Source organism: Canis lupus, chromosome 27 (assembly GCF_011100685.1).
Source record: "Canis lupus familiaris isolate Mischka breed German Shepherd chromosome 27, alternate assembly UU_Cfam_GSD_1.0, whole genome shotgun sequence".
Lineage (NCBI taxonomy): Eukaryota > Metazoa > Chordata > Mammalia > Carnivora > Canidae > Canis > Canis lupus.
This window is the reverse complement of record NC_049248.1, coordinates 15,105,965-15,125,021: the sequence shown is the minus strand read 5'-3', so window position 1 is coordinate 15,125,021 and position 19,057 is coordinate 15,105,965. Positions and strand designations below refer to the sequence as shown.

Below are 19,057 nucleotides of genomic sequence, written 5' to 3'. Positions count from 1 at the left end.
CACCCAGTACACCGATGGGACATTATTTTTAAAGATTTTCCCCCCTTATTTAGAGAATACTGTGGTGAATATCAAAAGGTTTCTTTTAGTAACCTTTGAGAAATAAGAAATATAAATGGAATTTAGTGAAGGCAGTTAAATTTAGCCAGAGGAAGAATTAAAAAAATAAATTGAATGGTGGATAGATTGTATATTTTAGTTATCCATGTGGATCTCACCTCTCAGCTGGCTATCATAATAGTGGCAGAATAGTTGACAGGCACCAGGATCACTGATGTTTTGTGTTGCTAAGAAAATGTGTCATCATTATTGCAAAAGCTATCTGAAAGTTCTGGTCTGATATGAAGTGCACAGAGGTTTGGCATTTGCTTTTGTAATTATTTTTATTACCCTAAACTTTATTACATGCCTGGAATGCAGTAAATACCATGAGAAGTATAGTCACTCTGCAGTGAAACTTACTATGCCATTAGGTAAACCACCTGTTGAGTTTAGAGCCCTCATCTTGAGGGATTACCGTTTATTGCTATCCAAAAGCAGTTCATGTTTTAGAGATGTCTCCAATCATTACTGACTCCATGTCTGCTCTCTATCAAGTGCATATTTCTTACTTCAAATCAGAAACAGAGGCCATACACTTTGATACATTACAGATCTTTAAGAAACTTCCATATATCTGAAAAATCACAAAGTGTGATTTTCTGATTGATTAGTGTGGTCAATATCATAGCTAAATGTAATCTGTAGATGATAAGACATTGTAAACCATAAAGGTTTGTACATTTGAAAGCACTTTGTAAGTGCATGCTTGGCAGTCACCTCTGAGACACTCAAGATAACAAAGACTTCAAGGAGAACTACAGCAAACTTTTCTTTTTAACTTGTGGTTCAGATAGGCAATGGCAGACAGTTACTCTGCCCTTTGTTCTAGTACACTCAACTCTCTATATTTAATAGTGATTGTTTTCTAGATCATGGAAGGAGGGAACATGAGGGGAGAGAAAAAGATAGAAAACTGAAATTACTCCTTTTCTGACTTTTGGAGTGGTGAATTTTTGTATCCCTCCCAAATGAAATCTATATTTAATATATAATATATAATATCTATATTTAATTTATATGAAACATATAAACTAAGGAATAGAGGTGGGCAGCCCATGGAATAGTTTTTAATTGTTATTATTGTGGTTCTTAATAATAATATACAATAATTATTTGGCTACACTGTTACTCTCTCACTTTTTTAATTTTTTAATGTTTTAAAAATAGCCAATTGGTAACATCGCTTACAGGCCATCTTTTTTTTTTTCATTGTCCCTTAACTCTTCTGGAGTTGCTAAGAGGTTGTACATTACCTGTGATGACAGGGTACATTGCATCCACAGTTGTCCTGCTGGCCCTGCTATGACTCAGTATTCCAGAGGACCTTGGTGGACCACTTGACGGAAACAATGAACAAACATCTTTAATTCCTTTCTGCTTTTTCTCTTGTAGAAATGAGTAGGAAATTGGAAAGGTAATTTAAGGAGAAGATGAGAGAGTAAAATTAATTAAAAAAAAAGTTAAGGTTATTTTGTTTTGAAATGAAGAAAATATTAGTACATTGTTGATATATCAAGTTTTATTGTATTATATATAGAAGTATTTTTAAAATTATGTTAAATATATTAATGGTCATTTAATGATTAAAGGAAATGTTTGGTTTTTAAAGAAAGCTTTCTTTTAAAAAAATAGGACTCTTGGACCTGTTCTTACTATTAAAATAAATTTATAGGGAATTAATTAACTAATTAATTAAGAAGTGTTATTAGTCTTATACTTAATCTATACCTTCCCTTGCGGTTTAGGAACCGGACAAAGCTTTCCTAAAAATTGACACAGTCATAATTTTTTAAGATGAATTGAAAATATTGCTTGAATTAGTAAAACCAACATATAATTTAAATTGCCACTATGGAAATTATCTTCAGTTTCCTTTAATTTTACAAAAAATGCTGACATTGATCTTTGTCCTAGTTCTTTCATGGTAGAGATGCTAATTAACAGAGCAGTATCCTAGTACATTTAGTGGACAAAGAATTCATAGATTTGCAGTCTACATTTGCCTTAATTAGTACCCACTAACCCTGTGACTTTCCTACTATTTATTTTTGCCCTGCCCATAGTTTGCTCATTTTAATAGTAAAAAATTCTGAAGTTATTTTTAGTTCTCACATTCTAGAAATATGATAAACTAAACTACTATTGAAATAATTTGTCAGAATATTTTCTGGTAGGAATTGACTTGCCTTAATGTTTTATTTCTCTTTTCAGCCTTTAGGAAGAGCTAGCTGAATGATAATTTCTCTTTCTTTTTATAGAAATTATGATCCACTCAAAGGACAACCCAAAAAATATGCCAAATCCAAGTATGACTTTGTGGCAAGGAACAACAGTGAGCTCTCAGTTCTAAAGGATGATATTTTAGAGGTAATAGAATTTTACTTTTTTTTAATACCCTTAATAAAATAGATTATTGTATCTCTCTTTTGGTATAGATATCTAAACATACCTCAAAGAAAAGTTGAGGTCAAGAAATTGTTCTTCAGTATTATTTTATTTTATCAAGGATAAAAGTATACTATAGATGCCTATATCTATTTAGGAGAGGGAGTCGCTTCATCTTATTTTTTGTTTGTTGGGTTTTTCTAGGATATGAGGTGGGGGAAAGAAGTTGGATTTCTTGGCTTTCTTTGTCCTCTTTCTTTTTCTGTCCTTTATTTATTTTGGAATCAAGGCTAGTTATGTAAATGCATCAAAATATTTTAATAAGAGAAAGCATTTATTTCTTCCTGTGCTAGTACCCTGCACAAATGTATCCATCAGTAAGTAAGCTAATGATTCTGGGAATAATCTACTATGATTCTCAAATCTCTTTCTTAGATCATAACTGGAAGTTAATCTTCTTTGATATATAATGTGGGATAGTCACAGTAGTATTTGTGAAAATAGTGATTTTCATACTTTTCCTTCCTGTTTGAAGGATGTATACAAAGCCCTGTCCAAACAAGTCCTCCTAGTCACCTATAAGAACTTCAGATAATACAAATAGTAAAAAACTCTTGGCAGGTAATGAAGTCTTCAAGTATATTTTCAATAGTGTTTCCATGTCTGTTCTACACTAGTAATTATAATTATTAGTGTAACTCCTGGGAATCACCTTCAACCCATAATATATTGATATTAAGTCAGTTTATTAGAAGTGAAAAAAGTTCCTTGGTCTAAGGAATAAAAATCGAATTTCCTTCATAGATTGTCTTTGGTATGGAATGATGCCTTCATTTTTTTGCATGATCACAGATCCTTGATGATAGGAAGCAGTGGTGGAAAGTTCGAAATGCAAGTGGAGACTCTGGATTTGTGCCAAATAACATTTTGGATATTGTGAGACCTCCAGAATCAGGATTAGGGCGTGCTGATCCACCTTATACACATACCATACAGGTATTTATGATTATTTTTTAGCAAAATTTAACTTTTATAAACTTCCAGATTCATCACTTGTCAATGGGACTTAAATACCTTTTGTGTATTAATCATTTTGAGATTTAATTTGTTGTACAATTTGTACAATTTATTTCCTAGGGTAATTGAAGGGCAATGGTGAAAGATATAGGGAAGAATTATATATATATCTTTTTTCTGATTTATTTCTTCAGGAAATTGCTCAAAATGTTTACCAGTAAGTGACTGTTTCTCTGAATGATATTTTTACCCATCCTACAATGCTTCTGACATTTGGAGAGGTAGTATTTTTGCCTCTTCACTTTTCTACCCATAGCCTTCCTATCTGGTGACTTCCTCTTGATGGAGGGTGACACTGAGACAGTGGTGTAGTGTCGAGCCGCTCATCTTCACCATCTTTTGCCCTCATTCTCTTAAATGTTCCACCACGGACTAACAGTGAACTTCTTCTCAGCTTACACCAACACATAAGTATTCAGTTGGACTGTAATATTTTTCCTCTCTTGATTTTGTGATTAAAATACACTTATGATATAGGGTAGATAGGTCAGGTTCTTCTTCAGTTTGAGTGACATATTTTCAGGACTTTGCTGACCCTGTGTATCTCATTCACCCTAACATCTGAACTCACTATTAAACCCTTGGGATTTTTGACCTATGACAGGATCTCTAATGTCTGGTCTGCTAGCAGAGGCAGAATGGATGGAACATCTTGTGTATAGCCTGTAAACCTCTGGTAGCTTCCGTATCATACTCCCAGGAAGAATTATTTTAATTTCAGAATCTTGAGCAAAAGATCACAACTGGCCCCATAATAATGTCATAAATTTGAGTAGAACCTGCATAGAATATGCAGTGAGATAATTAATTTTCATGCCAGATCTAGGCTTAGTAAGATACATGTTATCCAAACCTAGAATAGTGATCATACTCCTGATGCTATGACCTTTCTCATTTAGTTACTTTTGGCTCCTCATGGCATTTAAGTGAGTACAGGTCCCCTACTTATCCAGAGTGACTTTTGGCTTTTTTTAGAATCCAAAAGCTAAGCAGACTTTTAAAATAAAGAATTAGTGTACAATTTATATATCTTGATAACATAAAGTGATGACAGTAGAGATTGTTTGCCGTGCTTGTTTTGACTGGTCTGATGTGCATATGATTATATACTTAATTTATGTTCATGATTTGTCATTAGCTGTTGATGCCAAAGAAGGAGTTTGAGTTATTCAAGGTATGGTCTGCTCTATTTCCTGTGGATTTTTGAAGTGATTTTTCCAACTTAGTCTGAATACCTTTTTCTTTCCTAAGTTCTTTCTTTTCTGATTTTGAGATGTGGTTACCTAACAAAGGCTCCTGCCTGGTTTATAAATGCCAGTTCTTTACATTCTTTTCTGTAGAGATTTAGACCAAATGCCTCAAACAGTGTTAAAGAGTATATGCTTGAAATATATGTCTAAAATATAGAGTAATAGAGTGTATACCCTTTGAACTTAATGGAATGTTTTTAACAATTAACTTGTGATAAGCTATAGGAAACAGTGTTCACAAAGGCTATCCCTAGATGCTGCATATGAACAAGATCTAAGAGTTTATATTTTAGAGTTAAAAACAATTATTCAAGTTTTGTGTGTGTGTACAGGGTTGCTAGGAATGAGTAAATCTAGTACAATGCCTAAAACTTGCAAACAGTATCAATTCTAAGTATTTTCTCCCACCTGAGATTTCCTAAGAAATTTAAACCTCTTTTACCTTTGCCTATATACTGCGCAGTCTTGTCTTCCTCAATTCTGATTCTTGGCCTGAGCCATCAATTGACATTTCTGTTTAATGGTTGCTTCTGTTTAAAACTGAAGCAAAACTATTAATACATGTAATGGGTATGGAGAGTACTTTTTGAGAACATAAAATCTATTCCTCTTTTCCTGAACAGAGCCTCATCTTATATTTTTGTCAACTTTGGCACAACCAAGAAATTTTTTAAGTGCTCACAAGTTTTGGGAGTTTGTTTTGCTTCTTTATGTAAATAGAAATGTGTGGGTACTGCTTATTTGGGCTGTTTCCTTTTAAGCTTTTCAACACTATCTGACTGTCTTCTAAAAATTTCTGGATGCAACTCTGAATGGAAACATGTGGAAACATTATAGAAGCGCTGTGTGTGTGTGTGTGTGTGTGTGTGTGTGTGTGTGTGTTTAGGTTAAGAGCCCTACTTTTAAAAGGTATTAAAAACAGTTTATTTTTTAACAGCTCCTGAAAACTTTGGGCTGAGCCCAACGAAACCACCAAAATCTTGTAAAATTTTAATACGTAGGCTTGACAATCTGCTATCTGGCATAAATCATACTCTGAAAGAATTCCTATTCTCAGAGCATTTGTAACAAACACACACACAATGACTAGATAAAGTAAGCTGGAAAATAAGAGCAATTTTGGAAATATATGCCAATCATTTTATATCTGTAAGAATAGCATTATTAGTTACCTTTATCTAAAATATCTAAAGAAATACTCTGTGTCTTATTTCAAAATTATAATAAAGGTACCACTGGGATCCCTGGGTGGCGCAGCGGTTTGGTGCCTGCCTTTGGCCCAGGGCGCAATCCTGGAGACCCGGGATCAAATCCCACGTCGGGCTCCCGGTGCATGGAGCCTGCTTCTCCCTCTGCCTCTCTCTGCCTCTCTCTCTCTCTCTCTGTGACTATCATAAATTAAAAAAAAATTTATAATAAAGGTACCACTATATTTATGTAGACTCCAGGGCTCCTAAACCCCTTGCGTTATAAGACTCCACTGGATTACAAATAAATCAAAAGCAATTCTGTGTCTTATTGGTCTCTTCATTCATTCACCTCCCAAATATTTATTGAGTGCTAGGATCTTGCATTTGATGAAAAGAAAGACAGAAAGCCTAGTACTGAGCAGATCCTCCATAAAAGCCTGCTGTCTGGAGTCAGAATCTCTAACCCATCTGCCAGGGCTTGGCTCCTTTGTGCTTGGAGTATTAGAAGCTATGGCCCTCTCTCTCCTCTGAAATGGATGGCATACTTTCCCCCTTGGTATCTTCTATTCATTGAGATCAAAATTTTGAGGGAATTTAAAGTAACTTCTTGCAAAACCATTTTAGATCCCTGTTATATACTGCAGAAGGATACGTAGTGATTAATTGTTTAAGCTCTCTTCACATGCACAGATAGCAATGGTATTACCCTCCAGAGTAGATAGGGCCAGCGGTCAATGCTCGTGCTGTGGGCCAGGCATGATTTAAGGACTTCACAAATACTAATTCATTTAATTCCAACAGCAATCTTATGAAATTAGGCACATTTTTTATATGAAAAAACCAAGGTATGGAAAAATAAGTTACCCACAGTTACACAGCTGCGTAAAGCCAGAATTGGGACCCAGAACTCTGGACTCAGAGCCAGTGGTGAATCAGGCTTAGAAAAGATTGTTTTCTCATTTGTATATACATATGGTTTTCACTATATGAATCGCTTCAGGGACATTTTCTCAGAATAGCTTTACCATGCATTATATTGTGATAAAGTTATTCTGATAGTTGCTATCTTTAGACTGGGATTTTTGCCTTATCCATCCATTCCTTGGATTTCATCAATTCTTTCCCTTTTTTTTTCATCATTTAGGAAAATAATCCAAGTTACATAATTTACTTAGAAAGTAGACGTTTTGTGAATGGTGGGAATAAGGGAATTAGATGTAAACTGTTCCATGTGGCATCTACAAGTCACCAATTGTTTTAAAATGCATACAGTCGTGACTCTTAGTTTTCATACCCATTGGGTTTCCTACAAAGACTAATGGTGGTTCCTGGGTGAGGGGCACAAGAGCCGCACTTGCCTGTTGTTCACACACTCTTGGTTGAAGATTCTCTTCTGATAGCAGGGATGCTAGTACTGGTAACAGAAGTAAATAGGTGTTGAATTGCCACCTGATGTCCCTGAGAGTCTGGGTTATTTAATATCCTCACATTTGGAGTGATTTTTCACAGCTCTATAAAGACTGCCATTCCCACCTAATGTGTTTCCCCCATGGGTTCCACAAAGTTTTAAAAATAAAAAGGAAGGATGTAATGAAGAACCTAAGAAAGACATGGAACATTGAAAAAAGATTTAATGAAATCACAGGGAAAAAGAAGTAGGTGCTTATGAGAGATTATGGAAAAATAAAGATAAATAACATACCTGTTAATAAAAATTTTGTTGTAGAGCATTCTAAGACTTTTTGTATGTTAGCTGGGCAAAAGATCAATATCCAGTGTGCTTTCTCCCCATCTGGAACCTACTCACCGCATAGTTTCCTGATATTTCTTTTGACTTGATTCCCAGACCTCTGGCACTGTGAGTGTTCATCTACTAGAATTACCTTTTGCCCATATAGATTCTCATGCTATACGAGAGCAGAAACTAACCCCTCCCTGCTATTTTTTTTTTAAGATTTACTTATTTATTCATGAGAGACACAGAAAGAGAGAGGCAAAGACATAGGCAGAGGGAGAAGCAGGCTCCCCACAGAGAGCCCGATGCGGGACTCACTCCTGGATCCCAGGATCACACCCTGAGCTAAAGGCAGTTGCCCAACCACTGAGCCACCCAGGCATCCCGAACCCCTCCCTGCTGTTATTTCTGGTGTACTCAAAGGCTTGACTAAAGAAGTCTTTCATTTATTAATAATTATTAAGTCTATGTGCTTATTACTATCATAGATAGTCTTACTCTACCAAGGTGCAAATAATTATGATTATCTGGTCATTATGGTCCTGTGAATGATACAGAAGGCTTCCTATCTTCTCTGTTTCCTAGCAAGAGATACTGTGAGAGTATGGAAAAAGCCCCAATTTAGATATTGATTTGCAAGGATTCTAGTCCTGATTCCATCACCAACTAGCTGTGTGACCTTAAAGAAAGTGTTTTGTTTTTCTGTGTTCCAGTTTGCTCAGCTGTGAAATGGAGAGGGTCAATGACTTTCATGATCTCTACAGTCCAGTCTAGATAGAAACTTCTGGTATTTTTCTCCATGTATGTTTAAATAGCCCTAAATTAGAAATGGAAATATTTCCTGTGGGTGACTTTTAAGCCACTAGCAGTACCAGTTTCACCCCATGTTATGAATGCTCTGTTTTTCAAGCTCAATCCAGATATTCAGATACTGCTAGACAGACAGTAACCATTTTACTAGAGATGTTTTCATATTCACTTCCAGCAGACCAACTACCTGATAATGTTCACTTATTTAAAATGTGTTTTTTAAAATTAATCTCATGGGACGACTGGGTGGCTCAGTGGTTACACGTCTGCCTTCAGCTCAGGTCATGATCCCGGAGTTCCAGGATCAAGTCCCACATTAGGCTCTTCGTGTGGAGCCTGCTTCTCCCTCTGCCTGTTTCTCTACCTCTCTCTCTCTCTCCTTCTCTCTCTCTATCATGAATAAATAAATAAAATCTAAAAAAAAAATCTCAGAACAGTCTATTCATCTATTAATTAGAGGCATAGTTTTTAGATAAGGATGCTTACTTTTTACTCTTGCCTCATGTGTTGACATTTTCCCAAATATTTCTTGCAATGATTTGAATAGTCCTCTCCCTCTCCCTCTGTTGTTTTCTTTCTTTCTTTCTTTCTTTCTTTCTTTCTTTCTTTCTTTCTTTCTTTCTTCCTTCTTCTTCTTCTTCCTTCTTCTTCTTCCTTCCTTTCTTTCTTTCTTTCTTTCTTTCTTTCTTTCTTTCTTTCTCTTTCTTTCTCATCTATAGATATAGATGACTATATATGGTTACTATTTGTATGTAGTAATGATTGCTCAACATGCACATATACAGAATTATAAAATTCTGCTTATAGTTTAAACCTAAAGCTCACTAAAACACACCATGATATATATTTCCTTCTGTAAAGTCAACTTTTAAATAGGAATCAGCCTTTTATTTAATGTGTTCCAATTGTATTCTTTATAAGCTATAAGATGAACCTATCTTAATATTTCAAAATCACAGTACTCTAATATACATATCGTTACTGAAATACTCTATACTGTTTACACTGTAGCATGATTCTATATAATTAGTTTTCCATGGCTAGATAAGAGTAATGGGAATTAATTATATATTTACAAGCACCTTCATTGGTTGATTTGTGGACAGGTAATTTTACTGTCAAAAACTAATTTGCTCATGTGTTCTGATATTTGATGTGAATTGTAATCGATATTATTTTAGTTCCATCTCCTGTGTTCATTTTCTCATTTGATGTGATTTGCTCCATTTTCCTAATAGCAATTACTTGGCGAGCTGTCAGAGGTAACCCACATTTGTTCCCTCATGGCACTTCTTTTTAATATCATTTTTTGGATTCAATTTCTGGACTTAACACCCTCCAAATGTTCCAGCTGTGCCTTTTTTTTTTTTTCCACCACAGAGTTCCAAAGAGACCAAATTTAGAGGAAAAATGTGCAGGTTAAAATTTTAAGAACAGTTCAATTTCAGTGGCTTTGTTGGGCTTGCTTGCATAACTCCCTCTCTGAAGCAGTATCTTGAATGAATCAGGAGCTTATCTCTAAATAACTTTCTTTAACCCTGGAGAATTTCAGCTTTTGTGGCTAAAGAAAAGTGACTCATTCTGACTTAATTATCAATAAGAAAGTAGATTTGCCACGGAGTCTAGTAATTCGGACTCCTTTCAGAGAAACAAAAGACAAAGAAAGATTTTGTTTTAAACAAAACTTTAAATGTATCTGTGGCAGATGAAAGGCAATAGGTAAGAGGGCAACAGTCCCTGTACAGAAGTTGGTCCACATCAAGGTGACCATTCATGCTGGTTTGCTCACAACTGAGGGGTTTTAGGGACATGGGACTATTCCATACTAATCTGGGAAAGTCCTGCTGGGCAAACCAAGAAGTTTGGTCAAGATTTTCTGGGGGGGGGGTGTGGGGGGCAGGATTTAGAGCTTCAGCCCTTGGTTCAGGAGAAGAAAGTTCAGGTTTAGTTCTGCTCTCCAAGACTTCCCATTTATTGAGGAGCCATCAACTTGGATCTGCCTCCAACCAAAAATAACCAAGAGACAAATAATGAAGGGAGGAACAGTCGCTGGGTGGGGGGTAAAGGAAAGTGAAGAAGATTGAGAGGGACACAGAAAAGTGATTTCAAGAGGCAATACTGATCTTCTGTTTCCTCTGCACCAAGAATGACGAATCAGTTTCCAAAGGAAAGCTGCCTTGGTTGCTGTTTCTGAGCAGGTTCTAATGATTTGAGGAAACGCTTTTCCCCTTTTCATTCCATGCGTTGGAAACATGAGGCAGGAAGAAAGGACTGAGAAAAGGGGAAAATATGCAAGTAAATTCATGAAAAGTTTTCATATGGTTTCTCTTTAATCCAATATTTATGTTTAAAGCCTTTTTCTGGTAGGTTATATGGATAAAGTTGCATGATACAGCAACGCCAGATGAATGAGATGAGACACAATTCAGGCTTGATTTTAACAGTCACACACAGCATATCCCGTTTTTCACAGTATCATTTGATGGATAGCAAAACACTAGCCGCTCTTGTTTTTATGAAAGCAGGAAATATGAATCATATCATGGAATGCAGGGCTGATAGCATTTGTTTGTTTATGCTTTAAAAACAATAATTTAAACTGACACTTGAGATCCTACTGTGAGAATTCACTAACCCTTTATGAAATTATGTGCAAAGGATATTCTTGTCAAGGGCACATTGCATATACATTAATCAGATGACTTTGGTGTGTGCTAAGTATATTTTGGTGATATTTGCTGTATTTTGGTTGCTTTCAAATATTTTATTGGCCCAAATATAGGAATATTGTTTTATGGGAGATCACAATAATAAAATAGATGCTATTATTGAATATAATAGGAATGTTTTTAGCCTCCACTGATGAGGGCCAGCAGTCTCTGTTTCTGTCCCATCTAACTCCATGGCGAGCTCTTATAAATCTTATTCCCTATTTCTTCCCTCCCTCTTCCCTTCCCCCTTCTGTCCTGTCTCCCATATCTATCTAGTGGCATTACAAGCTCTTCTTTCACTTCTGCTTTCATGTCTGCTTTATACCCTTCCCACCTGCCTCACCCCACTGGCTGGTGAGTGGTAGCAGTCAAACAGCAGAGAAGAAGAACCAGGGTTTCTTCCCACACTGGTTTCCACAGGTGTTACTCATTTGCTGTGAAGGCGACTATGATGGTGTGGTTTTGGGTTTCTGTTGTTGTTGTTGTTGTTGTTGTTATTTTCTTTCTGAGTAATGACTTAATTTTAAAATGTGTGTGTTGTGTAGTTTTATGTTTTTCATCTCTGTGGAAATTGGGGAAGCTTCTTCTAAAATCAATATCACCTTATATTTGGGCCAATTTAGGAATTAAAAGTAAATCCTGTTCTGCCCAAAGGACCAGATTACCAAAAGGCCTACCTTTTGCATTTTTTTTTCTGCTAATCTTGAATTTTAGCATAATTAAAATTGTGTCAGTGCAGATCTAAGCTTTACCTAAATTATAAGTCATTGTTCTGTATCTTTGATTCTACCAAAAAACACCAAAAACAAAAAACAACCAAAACCTGCCTTTTGAGAATTTGGAACTTGTTATAATGCAGTTATCTATTAGTTAAAATTATTTTGTTTAAAGTTGTAACTCTTCTGCGTAGTTTAATTAGGGAATATACAAAAATACAGTTTTTAATAGCCTAACAATGATTATTTAAAAATTACTGAAAATGGGCACTGAGGGGGGCACTTGATGGGATGAGCACTGTGTGTTATACTATACACACACTGTGTGTGTTGGCAAATCGAACTCCAGTAAAAAAATATACAAAAAAATAAAAATTACTGAAAGTTATTGTGGATTTTAACACATTAGCCTTTTTAAATGCAAATCCCCACATGGACTTTTTAAAATACATGTTTTCAAGTTGCAGTAATAAATATTTAAAGACCATACCATTATCCTTACCACCACCTACCCCACAGCATTCCTGTTTAACAAGGAAAGTTTCTGATTTTTATAAGTTGACATTAAGATAATGGCAGAAAGTGTTATGACTTGGAAAACATTAACAACATTTAAAAATTACTTATTTATTTTAAAACATAGTCCTTTTACCTACTGAGATACTACTTTTTCTTAACAAACTGCATGGAAACAGTATAATTAAACATTATTTAATCCAGCAGTATTTTTAAACTAAGGAGTAATTAATGCTTTATGTTACTGATATTTTAATTTCCAGGGCAGTTAGAGGTTAATATTGATGGAAATTATAATCAGAAATCTTTTGACCTACCCTGATCTTGTGTGATTCCAAGTTCTAATCTTATTTTTTTAATGTTTATGACTATTATCAATACTACTATTTACTATTGGTAAACCTTTTTGACTCCTTAATTTACATTTTGAATTTGAACAAATATGTAGACTACTTAAATGATTTCTAATGATCATTGTATCATATACGATTGGAGGTGTGTGTATGTACACACATTTACTATGGATTTGTAGGTAAGTTAACAAATAAATAGCCAAATAAATAGTCATGTCAAAGTATATACTATTTTCCTAGCCTAGGTTTCATATTTTTGCAATTTCAAATTAATTATTTGTCTTTTTATAGAAACAAAGGATGGAGTATGGTCCAAGACCAACTGATACTCCCTCTGCTCCATCACCTCCTCCAACACCGGCTCCTGTTCCTGTCCCCCTTCCTCCTTCTACTCCAGCACCTGTTTCTGTGCCAAAGGTCCCGGCAAATGTAACCCGTCAGAACAGCAGCTCCAGTGACAGTGGTGGCAGCATTGTGCGAGATAACCAGAGACACAAACAACTTCCAGTAGACCGTAAGTTTCCCAGGGAAGCAAAAATGTACAGTTTCTTCTGTGAATTAAAAGGACTGCTAAGTAGAATATTGTTTATTATTAGTTCTCTTGGTATTAAACATTGTTAAATATAAATAATGGTCCTTCATACGTGCATGGTACTTCAAAGATTGCAAAGACTTTCTTTCATCTAGTTTCTTGTCTTTCAAATCATTCTAAGAAACAGGTTCTCTCTACTCTCTATCTTTTGTGTATAGTTTTACACATATTCCAATATATTGTGGTGGTTGAATGCAGACTCTGGAGCCAGACATATTTGAGTTTGTATAGTAAAACACCACTTATGGCCATTGACCTTCAACCATTTAATAATTCTCTGTATACTTCAGTATCTGAAAAGTGGGGGAAAAGAATGGCATCTTCTAGGAAAATCGTGAGGGTTTAATGAAGTATAATTCATGTAAATCATTTAGATCAGTCATTCTCACCCAGAGATGGTTATGCCTCTTTCCTCCAAGGAATATTTGGTATTATCTGGAGATGTGTTTTGATCACAGTTTGGGTGGATGCTACTGGAATCTAACAGGTAGAAGTAGGTATGTTTAGCAACATCCTACAATGAACAGATCCATCCCTGAACAATAGAATTATCTAGTCCAAGACATCAGTGATGCTGAGGTTGAAAAACTGATTTTGACCAGTATGACACACAATAAGCAGTCCAAATATTTCTTTCTGTCATCTTCAGCATCATAATCATCTTTGTCCTGCTCCTCTTCCTCTATTTGTGACATACACATGCTCACTTAACATAGTCAACCTACCAATACCAGGTCAAATTCGCCTTCTAAATTCAGGGCTTTTTTAAATTTAGACTTCAGCTTTGTATTTTCATAAAATTAAGTTTGATTTTTTATATGAATGATTTCTGTGAAAATCAGAATTAATTAATTAATTTATTTATTGAAAATCGGATTTTAAAAAGCTGAAAGAAAAGACACTCTGGCAAACTTTGGATTATCCTTGTTTGTCATGTTGAACAGCAGTGTAGATAATTTGAAAATTGAAGATAATTCTGAGATAATTTTTATTATTTAATTTTCAAATTATGTTTGTATAATTATTATTAAATTACTTTGCTTTACCTATACTGGACATGTAAAAATTCTTCAAAAACTAGAGCACCAGGAAGATACTTCTTCAGTGTGTGTGTGTGTGTGTGTGTGCACACGTATATATATATAAATAGTGTCTTTTGTTCTCTCAGTGTGCCTTCTTCTAGGGCTCAGTTCTGGGTTCTTCCCTCCACATAAACATACTTTTACTCTAAGTAAACAATCTATTTCTATTTCTTTTAGTATTGTTGGAGAAGGAATGACTCTCAAATTTGTCTTCATATCAGATCTCATCTCTGCCATTCACATACAAGTATTGAACTATTAACTGCATTTTTTAAAAAGATTTACTTATTTATTTTAGAGAGGGAGAGGGGCCAAAGGAGAGAGCGAATCTCAAGCAGATTCCCTACTGAGTGCAGAGCCTGATATGGGGCTCAGTCTCATGACCCTGAGATAATGACCTGAGCTGAAATCAAGAGTCAGACACTTAACACACTGAGCCATTCAGGCAACCCTGAACTATTAACTTTAAAACTAAGATTGGATGATTAGATTCAGAACCAATTTACTGAATCTTTCACTCCCATTTTCATCTGACATTTCTCTTACCTCAATAAATCATAGCTACATCTATTCAGTTGTAGTCATTCTTGATAAATTTTAAAAGAAGGTAATATATCTATATCTATCTCTCTATCTATATATATACATACACACACGTACACCATTTTTATTTTTTGGGCCATTACCCCACACCCCTTATTGCTGCCAAAACCACATGGGCTGGGGGCTACCCAAACCCCTCCTGTGTGTGGCTGGAAAACTTTGTTGTTTATTGTTTTGTTTTTTTTTTTTTTTTTGAATAAAAAAGATTCTACTAAAAAAAAAAAAAAACCCAAAAAACAACAAAGTTTTCCAGTATAAATAAATAAATAAATATATATATATGTATATATATATAATGTATATAGATAGATAGATAGATATAGATATAGATATCTTCCTGTTGTAGAAATACTGGCTAAATACAATAAGCATTAACCTATTTTTATAGGCTATTTTATACTTCCCCAAAGTAGAGCAGATTTACCACCTTACCATATCCTGTGGTTGGTAAGTAGTGGAAAAGTGAAGTTTTAGAGAAATGATTGTGCAGCTAAAGGAACTGTGTGTGTGTAAGAGAGAATATGTGTGTAGAAGTTTAATACGCTACTAATTTTTTTAAATTTTGTGTATTTTTTTAAAAGATGCTTTTATTTTTCTCAAAGACACTTAAAGACATAGTTTTGAGATGAGATGTTCTATAAATATTTTTATTGATTTCCCTAAGGAAACTTTCCTCTTGGAAATGACTGTTCTTTTTTTCATTTTTACCACAAGTTTGTAACATTTCCTTTCTTTGATACGTCAGCGCAGTAATCTTTGACACGGTGGCACTCTTTCCAGGCCTAGATCAGAGTTCATAGGCATCTAGTCCCCATTTGGAACAGTCTGTGGATCAGGACAGTTTGTTCTTTGTCCTAGTCTAAGAAACTAAGAATAACCTAATGGGAAAGAGGCATAGTTTGAATACTTTAAAGATAGAGAACTCTCCTGATAATTGTGACTCATCACTTTTGAATCTGTTTTTCATAAGTAAAAGGGTGACACTGGTATATAAAATGTATACATCTCTCCCCATATTAACATCCATACTTGTTGCTTTATAATAATAAAAGTTTGCATTTAAATAAATGTATTTCTTTTTATAAAACAATTATTTTCATGACAACTTTTTCCTGAGCACACTTTTGGAGAAGTTTTTCTGAATGAATGTGGGGGCTTCTCAACAGTCTTTTAGAAACAGACAGACATACTTAAATATATATTTCTTAATAGCCAGGTTTCTCTCAAGCCTTTTATGCTTCCTACATTGTCTACTTACTGCCTAGACTTCTGATAAAAATAAAATGGAAGAAATTGGAAAGTGAATACTCAAAGTTACTAAATAGCCATAAACAAGGAAAAAGTCAGCATGCCTGTTTTTAAAAATGTAGCAGGTAGTAAGAGTGAGACAGGGACAGTTCTTTTGCTGAGGTAACTATGGTTGCCTATTCAAACTGGCTGCTTGTTTTCTAAGCTACTCAAATTGGCTAATTTCGAGATTCAAAAAGGCTTTCCTCTTATCACTTTTGAAGATACCAATGCTTTAGGTATTTTGCATTTTTTCCACTTCCTCTGAAATGTTAGGCCTTTTATTTGGATTTAATCTTTTGTAATCAGAAGTGTTATTTCAGCAAGAGGTGTAAAGTTAGTCTGGTTTGTTACTTTGTGGTAGAACATTGCAAATGGAAACCAAAAGCCAGGAGCACAGCAGGAGAGGTTTTTGTACTCCTCTGTTACACTGTGGACTAGAGGTGATCATACAGTGGCTAAGTTAATAGATAAGAAAATAATTCTCTTAGTGTGGCAATACTCCTTCTCTTTTACTCCTTTGAGATGTGCTCGTATTGTGTGTGGCAGTTGGATGCAGTGAGTTAAAAGAGCTAATTAGCAAAGTGCATATAGTGTATTACTTAAATGAACCAATCAGTGATATTCCTGTTCACCCTCTCTAGACCCCTGGTTCTTTCTCCCTCTCACCCTTCATTTTTCCTGTTTCTGTCTTTTGACTTATCAGAAGGTTTCCTGAATACCTAAGGCATTAAAAAATTAGACTGAAGTAACTATTTGGTTATTACACATTTTCATTTACTTCCCAAGGACATCAAATGCTTTCTGAGACATTCTCCCTTGAGGAAAAAGAGAAAAGAAGGAAGGAAGGTAAGCAGGTAGGAAGGATGGATGGAAGGATCATAAAACAATGGTCACAATAAAAGAAAATATCATAAAACAATGGTCACAAAAAGAAGCTGTTTTAGTAGCTAGATATTGCCACTTGCCAAGTTAATTAGTTAACTGGATTACTATATCAGTTCTCAACTTAATCCTTGAAGGTTATATACAATTAATATCTATGTGTATATGTGTGTGCATATATACATAATACATATATATGTAATCATATATAATGTAATATGTGTATATATGCAAATAATGTTTTTAAATATACAAATACATTATTCTCTTTCCCATACATTAATTTTTCCCCATTTTTCTCATAAAGACATATGCATATACAAATCTTTCCCATAAGCATAAAATGGGTTGGGGAAAGGGATAATTTGTAAGTTAATCAAAGGTGGTTTCAATGACTTTGAACCCATAAAGCAGCCATGATCTGAATGTCAAGAAATCCAGTTCTAACTAAATTCTGCTAATTAATAATGTGATTTTGATAGATCATTTCCCCTCTTTTGGCCTCCATTCTCTTCACTGTTTCTTTTAGGGGTCTATATACAATTCTTTTCAAAATCTCTCTCACTGAAAAAGTCAGCAGAATGCCTCAGTCACTTGTTTATTCAGTGAGTATTTATTGCATCCCTACCCTGTTCCAGGTATTTCAGGTAAAGCAAACAAAGCAGGCAAAAATCCATTTTCTCTTCAAGTATATATTTTGATGGAAGAAGGTAGATAAATGATTGAGTTGATAGGGAACATTTTAAGTGGTTTTGGAGAATAATAAAGCCATTTGGATAGGAAGGGCTGTTTGGGAGTGCATTTTTTAAATAGGGACATTTTAAAGGAAGGGAAGAATGAGCCAAGTGGATTTGTGGGGGCGTAGCGTTCCAAGCAAAGTGCCTTAAATTTGAAGAGCACCAAGGAATCCATTATGAGCTAGACTGGAGGGTTCCAGGAGAGCAGTAGAGATACCTCAGAAAGTAGTCATCTAAGGCCTTTTACTGGGAGTAGTTTGTGTTTCTTGGGAAGGTTTGGAGCAGAAGAGTTGCAGTATCTGACATATATTTTAAAAGATCATTTTAGCTGTTGTATTGAAAACAGAAAGAGCGAGGGCTGCAGTATTTGAGAGTGGAAGGAGGACAACCTCTGAAGAGGCCAGTGGCTCAGATGGAGCTAGTCACAGAAAAAATGGACTGAAGTGATTGGGTTTTGAGTATATTTTGATGATAGGACTAACGGAATTTGCCAATGGATTGGATGTAAAAAGGACAAAGGGGAGTCTAGCAGAACTCCATGGCATTTTTGCCAGAGGAACTGAAAAAAAATAGGATTACCATTAAACAAGTGGGGACATATAGCATAAAAGCAAGCTTCAGGAAGAAGATAAGAAGTTCAGATTTGGACATTTGAGCTACCAAATAGACATCTAAATGGATATATTAAGTAGACGGTTGGCGTATATGTGTCCAGAGTTCTAAGGAACAAGTCTGGACTGGAGAAATAATTTTGGTAGTCATCAGCTTTTAAATGGTATAGTGATCATTAATGGAGTGAGTATAGGCAGAGGAGAGGTCCCAGGATCATGCCCTGGGGTACTTCAATGCTACTTACTGGGGAGATGAGAAGAACCAGAAAAGGAGACTTGAGAAGGAGAGGCCAATGAGACAGGAGGAAAATCAGGTGAGTGTGGTGTCTTGGGGAGGCCATAGGGGAAGAACGCTTTTTTTTTTTTTATGAAGAAGGCATTTTAAGGAACAATCACCTTTCTATGTTGCTGGTGA

The 19,057-nt window shown here is 35.1% G+C and overlaps 1 protein-coding gene across 7 annotated transcripts in view; it reads left to right on the top strand.

Moving 5' to 3' along the window:
• EPS8 (epidermal growth factor receptor pathway substrate 8) overlaps window positions 1-19,057 on the top strand; it is a 176,484-nt gene that overhangs the window by 151,667 nt on the left and 5,760 nt on the right. For all 7 annotated transcript variants that reach the window (XM_038576909.1, XM_038576908.1, XM_038576905.1 and 4 more), the window contains 3 exons: window positions 2,361-2,469; window positions 3,340-3,483; window positions 13,137-13,359. In XM_038576909.1, the coding sequence (XP_038432837.1) occupies window positions 2,361-2,469; window positions 3,340-3,483; window positions 13,137-13,359 (476 nt within the window). The remainder of the gene's footprint in view (window positions 1-2,360; window positions 2,470-3,339; window positions 3,484-13,136; window positions 13,360-19,057) is intronic.